Raw genomic sequence first — 7,541 nt, 5'->3', positions numbered from 1 at the left:
CCAAACTCAACAAAAAAAAATCTTTACTTCAACGAACACGTTCTCCACCTCTTCCACAACACCCGTAAAGGGGTTATCTTCAATAATACACATCGACCGAATCTAAGCTTTTTCTAAGATTGGATTTAGCCTTCAGATCAACATGGTTATCATAAGTGCCAACTTTGCTCACAAATGTATTACCACGATCAATGTCATGCATAACACGATCCCAATAATCAATGATAATTCCTATCTTCAAATTTGTTACGCCCACGAAATTGAACTATTTTTTGCTTCACATAATTGTTCTGCCCACGGTTATCTTGTTTAACAAAAAATCTTCTTTTGCTAAATTTAGTCAAGACATTTTTATCAATAACAACGTTATTTGACAAGGGGGAGAAAACATCACCTGCATTATCTAAAACTATTGAACCTTGTTGAGCATAAAACTTAGAAGTCTTTCTATGCCTTTTCATCATAACAAGAGAGCCCTTGCAAATCTTCATAGCTCCACCTTCATTGAAGAATTTGCACCTTTTTGAAGATAGGGTACCTAAAGAAATTAGATTTATACTCAAATTTGGAACATGTCTCACATTACCAAGTGTTCGAGTAATCTCATTGAACATCTTAATCTTGATTGTGCCAATACCTGCAACTTTACAAGAGACATTGTTTCCCAAAAATACATCACTTGTAAATACATCTTTTACGTCGCAAACCAATCACAATTATGACTCATATGAAAACTGCTACCAGAGTAAAGTATCCACTCATCACTTGTTATAGAGTTGTCGTCAACCGTAACTAGGAGTTCTCTGTTATCGCACTCCTCTACTACACCGACCTCACCAGATTTTCTAGAGTTTTGCACTTTAGCTTCTCTCTTAATTTTATTCTGTAACTTATAACACTCTGATTTAGCATGACATTTCTTTTTACAAAAGTGACAAGTTTTTCCTCAGTTTTAAGATTTTGATCTGCCCTTCCTTCATTTATAGAATACTCGCCTTTTCTTTCATGGTTTGAGCTAGTTGATCCATGCACCATGAGACCCTCTACTTGGGGCTCGAAACCAGATACAAGATGCTTCATCTTGTCAAACGAGTGCAAGTCATTGTACACTTCTTCAAAAGTGAGTGTTTCACGAATGTACAAAATTGTGTCTCTGAAATATGAGTAGGAAGGAGGTAGTGAACACAAGAGGATCAATATGAAATCTTCTTGATCATACTTGACATTTTCCTTGAATGCGGTAAGATACTCTTCAAGAGACGAACCTTCTGCCAACTTGAGCGAATAAAGACGTTGCTTTAAGTGCAACTTACTGGTCAACGATTTTTGCATTTATAGTTGCTCTAATTTCGCCTACAAAAAAGCAACTGTTTTTTCTTTCAACACATACTGCAATATTTGATTTGATAAGTGTAAAGGGATTTGAGATAGAGCTTTATGATCCTTATGCTTTTCTTCGTTCATCCAATCTGACAATGTTTTTTTTATCAAACTCTTTCAAAGTATTACCTAAGTCCAATTGTGCAAGGACATCCCGAATCTTCATATGCCACAACGAGAACCTAATGTTTTGATCCAACAACAGAATATCATATTTTATTATTGCTATAATCTTAAACCCAAAGCTCTCATACCAATTTGTTATAATATCGGAACGATTATTGGCAAACAAAATTAGCTTTATCGATCAACCGAAATAGCCAAGAGGAGGGGTAAATTGGCCTTTAAAAACTTTATGGTGGAAGCTATCAAAAATTAAACTTTTGCACAAGGAATTTAGAGTGGTTCAAATTTCTAAACCAAAGTCTACATCCACTACCTTAGCATCCACACTAAGGATTTCTCAAATCCGTTAGATTTGCAAACCTTTAAGGATAAGACATAACCTTACAAACACTTCAAGGTTTATACCCAAAACCTTGAATACACACTCTCTTAAAGAGTAATTACAAATTTAGCAAACAAAAGAAAAAAACCTCACAAAGGCAAATGTGTTTGCACAAATTAAACACTCACAAAAAATCACACTTAGCAAATTTAGCAGTGTGGCTCAAGAGTGTGTTACAAAGAATTTGACAATTTTTGTTCTAAAACTCTATTGATGTTGGTTTGATCTTGCAATTGACTTTCTTGTTATTCTCCATTTGAATCTTGGTCCCTTTTATGTAAAAGAATTTGACAATTTTTGCTCTAAAACTCTATTGATGTTGCTTTGATCTTGCAATTGACTTTCTTGTTATTCTCCATTTGAATCTTGGTCCCTTTTATGTCTTCTAACATCAATCTAGCCGTTTGGAGCCTTTGAGGATTGATTAGAGCCGTTGGAATAATTAATTTTGAGCATTTAATGTTCACCTGCACATTTGGTATCGATACCAGGATGTTGGCATCGAGACCGAGCATCCTAACAGTCAAGTTTATAGCCGTTGAACCTATGGTATTTTTACTGTGTGAATCGATACTTTACCACCGATCTTGATATTAGGACCATGGTCTCGAGACTATAAAGCCTTCTGGGATTTTGGTTTCGAGACTGGCATACTGGTCTCGAGACTGACATATTGGTCTCGAGACTGGGAGAGGTTTTGGTTAAAATAAAAGTGTTTTGAGCTTTAAAACAATACTATAATTTGTGAAATTTCAAGAACACGTATGATTATTTTTCACACTTAAAAACACTTTAAAATAATTTATGACAAATTATTTACAAAATTGTGAAATGCAATTTTTAACAAAAATCATTTAAAAATTCATGTTATATCAAAAATAAAAAGTTGGTTCAACACAAATAAATACAATCAAAAAGAAAAAAAAAATAAAGAACACCAAAATTTACGTAGAAAATCCAAAAGGAAAAAACTACGGGCATAAGAGAAGAATTTCACTAATATAAAGAAATAAAATATAAGAGGATTTTGGTTAAAGAAAAAAAAACTTAATCTCTAACCCTTTACTCCTACTATCTATTTATAGGGATATAAACTTGTTTACAAAAGAAAACTAAATAAAGTATAAATTTACTTTAATAAAGTTACTTATTTTTAATCAAACTAGGATTCTTACTTTTTCAAATTTAAATATTAATTAATTTGTGTCACTTTGAATTCAAGTCAAACTCTAATAAATATCCACCTTGATGTGAATTCTGAAAGTACGAAGGTTTCGAGACAATACACTCAAATTCGATGAGGCACCCAAACTCAACAAAAAAACAATTCTTCACTTCATCGAACATATTCTCCACCTCTTCCACAACACCCTTAAAGAGTTTTGAAGTTCTGAAGGAATTTGTTGATGCAGATTTCATTAGCGATTTTAGAGACATACAAGATAAATTTACTATAATGAGTTTTCAATTGCAGTGACAATTATTTCAGTGTTACTTTAATGTATATTGAGTAAGAATTGAAGTTGTTGAAGATTTTGACAGCGATGCTTCAATGGATATACGACTTACATAAAGATTGAAATTGTTGAAGATTTGAATACCAATTTTTGATGGAATTTAAGTAAGTGGAGAGATTTGTTATATTTTGACCTAAATTATAATTGATAATTGAGTTAGATTTTATTGTAATTATACTGATTGAATATTTCTTGGTAATTGACTTTATTTAATAAAATAAATATTTATTTTAGATAAGAATTATTATTCCTTCTTGGTGATTAAGTATTTGACTCTATAAATAAAGATTATGTTTAAAAATGGAGAAATATAATCATTTTGAGATCTCTGCAACTTTTGAGATTTATGTTGCAAAGATAATTTTATAGGGATATTAGAAGAATATTTGGGATATATCGAGTTTTGATATTTATACTTAGTTAATTAATTGTCGCTCCTCGAATTTACCAATATAGTTAATTAATTCCCTATAAATCATCAGCTGCCTGTATTGACTATTGAATTCAATAAATTTCTAGCTTTTATTTTCTTGAAAACATCAAATCAGCTACGAAAATTGAAAAAGAAGAAGAACAAATTATGATTATGTACAAACATTTACATTAAAACACCTCAGCGACCTATATGAAGAACTGAATCTGTACTGGACAAGGAATTCAGAGAAAGACCCTTTCCTACTGATGAAGAAAACGAAAATACACTATCAGATGCTAAGTTATTTGCTGTGGATATGTTAATTTCTGTATTTTGAGGTACGATTTCAAGGATAGAAGATGATATGTTTTGGGGTATACTATCCAGTGGTATAACAGGCAACGTAGCATCTCCTTCGAGATACTGAACCACTTGTTTAATGGTGGGTCTCAAATCTGATTTGGTGTTGGAACAAAGCATGCCTAGTTTCACAACTCTCTCCATCTCCTCCACCACGTAATTGCCGTGTAACCTTGGATCAACAGCATCAACAATGGCGTCTCTTTTAAAGGACCTATTGACTACATCAACTAGAAAAAGGTCTTCCGGTGGCTTATTAGGATCAAATGGCTTCCTCCCGCAAGCCACCTCTAGCATAAATGCCCCGAAAGAAAACACATCGGCTGCTTTAGTAGCCCTTCCGATTCGGGTGAGTTCGGGATCCATATATCCTAAAGTTCCTACTAGACGAGTTGTTTGCGGATCACCATTGCGATCATACAATCTGGCAAGACCGAAATCTCCAAGCCGACCGTTTAGATCGGAATCTAAAAGAACATTACTGGCTTTTATGTCTCGATGAAGAACAACTTGTTCCCCTTCTTCATGGAGATAAAGAAGAGCCGATGCCACCCCTTTGATGATTTGAAACCTCTGAAACCAATTAAGGGTCGGTTTGTGAACGCTGAAAAGGAACTTGTCTAGGCTGCCATTTTTCATATGCTCATAGACCAAAAGGAGCTCTTTCTTACGCCTGCAGTAGCCGAGAAGCGGCACCAATTTCTTATGCCTTAGCTTTCCCATGCTAACAATCTCTGACACAAACTCCTTCATCCCTTGATTTGATTCATGTGATACTTTCTTCACTGCAATTCCTTCATTTGTATAAGGAAGTGTACCTTTATAAACTTTCCCGAAACCTCCGAATCCAAGAAGTTGCTTGTCTTTGAAGCCTTTGGTTGCTATATACAGTGTCTTGTAGGAGAACCTATGAGGTCCATATTCCTTTTCCCAATCTTCATGCACTTCCTCATATTTTTTCCTCCTGTAAACATACGTTGCTCCAATGATTACTAACAGCAACAAAACAGCCGCGATGATTGAAATCAATCGAACCGTATTGCTTCGTCCACCATTTTTGGGAAGCTTCGGCATCTCGGACACCTCAAGGCTTTGTGCTTCTCCACTTCTGTTGAAGCTCCATCCCAGAATATAATGGCTACTGCTGGTGCTTTGAATTGAACCCGTTGCAGCAGAGAAACCAACATACATGGTATCCATTAGGATATCAGAAAGATCGATTGATGTCGACAAGAGAGGCGGGTTCGGTTTCGGGACGTTGTCTGGTGCCAAAGTTACATTGAGTAGTTGTTGATGGCCATTGTAGTCTATCCACACCTGAATAGGATGTCCACTTTTGAGGTTCAAGCTTATATTCCTCCTTTCTTCATTGGAAAAATATCGTGCTGTAACTTGCTTGTTCGATTTCACGCCATTCAAATCGATTCCTACATGATTGTCATCTATATCACCCATGTCAATGCTGTTGATGGTATCAAACTCGACCGCAAAGAAGTGGTTGGAGGAATTCCCATTGGTTGACTCATCAACCAGTCCTAGATATTGGATTGGAGCAGCATGGCTGAAATCCGTAGATTGGGAGATGACAAAGGCAATGCCATGGCCAGTAGCATCTCGTGGACCAGGGACGATGGCAAGCACGAAGTTGGTGGAGAAGGAAAGAGATGGAAGTGAAGTTGAAGAAGAAGAAGAAGTGTTGAAGTTTATAGGAGAAGGGTAGAAAGCATGGCCAATTTGCATTACAGAAGAAGTGGTTAGCCGCAATAGACCATTGGAGCGGATTTCGGCACTCCCATCACGATGGAGATTAGCATGTCGGAAGCCATGATTATAAATGAAATGGTGAGGCTGTTGAGCCATGGCCAAGGAAACCAGAGCCAGGCATGAAAACAGCCACAAACGAAACGATATGAAAGCAGCAACCATCGTTCCAAGAATGAATGCTGAACCTTTATGACATGGTTACCTTTTTATTTATTTCCGTGGGGCAACAACGGGAAGCAATGTCTAAATAATCATTTTGTCTTCGGCATCGAGTGATTTAATAAGAACAATATTATAGAAATACCCAAAACACAATGTGAAAATCATGCACATCATGCATACGCCAGACGTCATCTTCATCTAAAACACCGGGTCAAACTGGCCATATACTTTTAAAATTTCAGAGTTATTGAATTTTATAAGATTCTCTCTCTTTTTTTTTTTTTAAAGAAAGTCAGCTGATTATTAAATTTTCTCTCTCTAAAAGTTTTTCTTTGGTGGTTGGGAAAAATATGATAAACTACGTCATCTAACTATTCATGTGATTATATATTGGTCCCACAACTATTTTTTAAATCATATATAGTAGTATATTTTAGTTTCATTTTGATCATCGGTCGTAAAAAAATTAACTGAATTACTAACGTGACAATGTTTTTCAATGATGATGACATTATCTTATGATTACACATCAACATCATCGTTAAGTTTTTAACAGTGAGTAACCAAAATAGAACTAAAACGTAACGATATATATGATTTTGAAAAAAATAGTTGAGTAACCAAAACAGAACCATACAAATAACGGAGTGACTAGGTACATAGTTGTTAGCCTTTGTTCAAGTAGTGGTCATTTATATTTTATTATAACTCTAATAATTTTTTTATATATTTAAATTTTTATATTATTTTTTATGGAAGAGTTTACATAAGATAAGATTATCATTTCTTTAATATTCACGTAATTTTATTAGAAAAAAAATATTAATAATCTGTCAAACAAATATGTCTTGCCAACTTTTAGTCCAACAATTTGCAAGTAGCATTTTCATACAATTTCCTCAAGCGCGTGACCATCGTTGCCGTGACTATCGAAAGTTTCCACCAATCCGCGTATGGGGAACTTACATTTTCGCTTTAATTTATATAGACAAAATAACTCGTGATGTTGACTATGGGGTAATGAAGTTTTTGGGTACTCGCATATTTAGTAGGTATTTGGTTGAATATAGTAGAAATTATAATTTGCCTTAGCAAAATTATATGATGTTTGAAGGGTATCGATGAATACTACTAACGATAAATATCATTAATTTAATTAATAAAATTTTAAAATTATAAAATACTCAATATGTAATTATAAATTAATTAAACATCTTAATGTAAATTATTTAAAATAAAAATATTAATTATATATTTATAAGGTAAACTATGCATTTAATATTTAAAATTTCACTTTTAATACGTTTCAGTACCTGAACTTTCATTTTTTTATAAAATTATACATAACATTTAATTTTTGTTTCATTTTGATATCTGTCATTAAAAATTTAACGACATGATGTGGCATAATATGATAATTTTTATTATTTTTAAA

General features: G+C 33.8%; 1 protein-coding gene across 1 annotated transcript; it reads right to left on the bottom strand.

Annotated features, from left to right (window-relative positions):
• Nucleotides 1-3,945: 3,945 nt before the first annotated feature.
• LOC120148306 (L-type lectin-domain containing receptor kinase SIT1-like) lies at nucleotides 3,946-6,121 on the bottom strand. Its single transcript, XM_039161465.1, has one exon. It carries the CDS (start codon nucleotides 6,104-6,106, stop codon nucleotides 4,019-4,021), a length of 2,088 nt encoding a protein of 695 aa, XP_039017396.1. The 5' UTR covers nucleotides 6,107-6,121; the 3' UTR covers nucleotides 3,946-4,018.
• Between the last annotated feature and the right edge of the window lie 1,420 nt (nucleotides 6,122-7,541).

Source organism: Hibiscus syriacus, unplaced genomic scaffold, assembly GCF_006381635.1.
Source record: "Hibiscus syriacus cultivar Baekdansim isolate YM2019G1 unplaced genomic scaffold, ASM638163v2 tig00110956_pilon, whole genome shotgun sequence".
Lineage (NCBI taxonomy): Eukaryota > Viridiplantae > Streptophyta > Magnoliopsida > Malvales > Malvaceae > Hibiscus > Hibiscus syriacus.
Note: the sequence above shows the minus strand (reverse complement) of the source record. Positions and strands in the feature narration are given on the sequence as shown.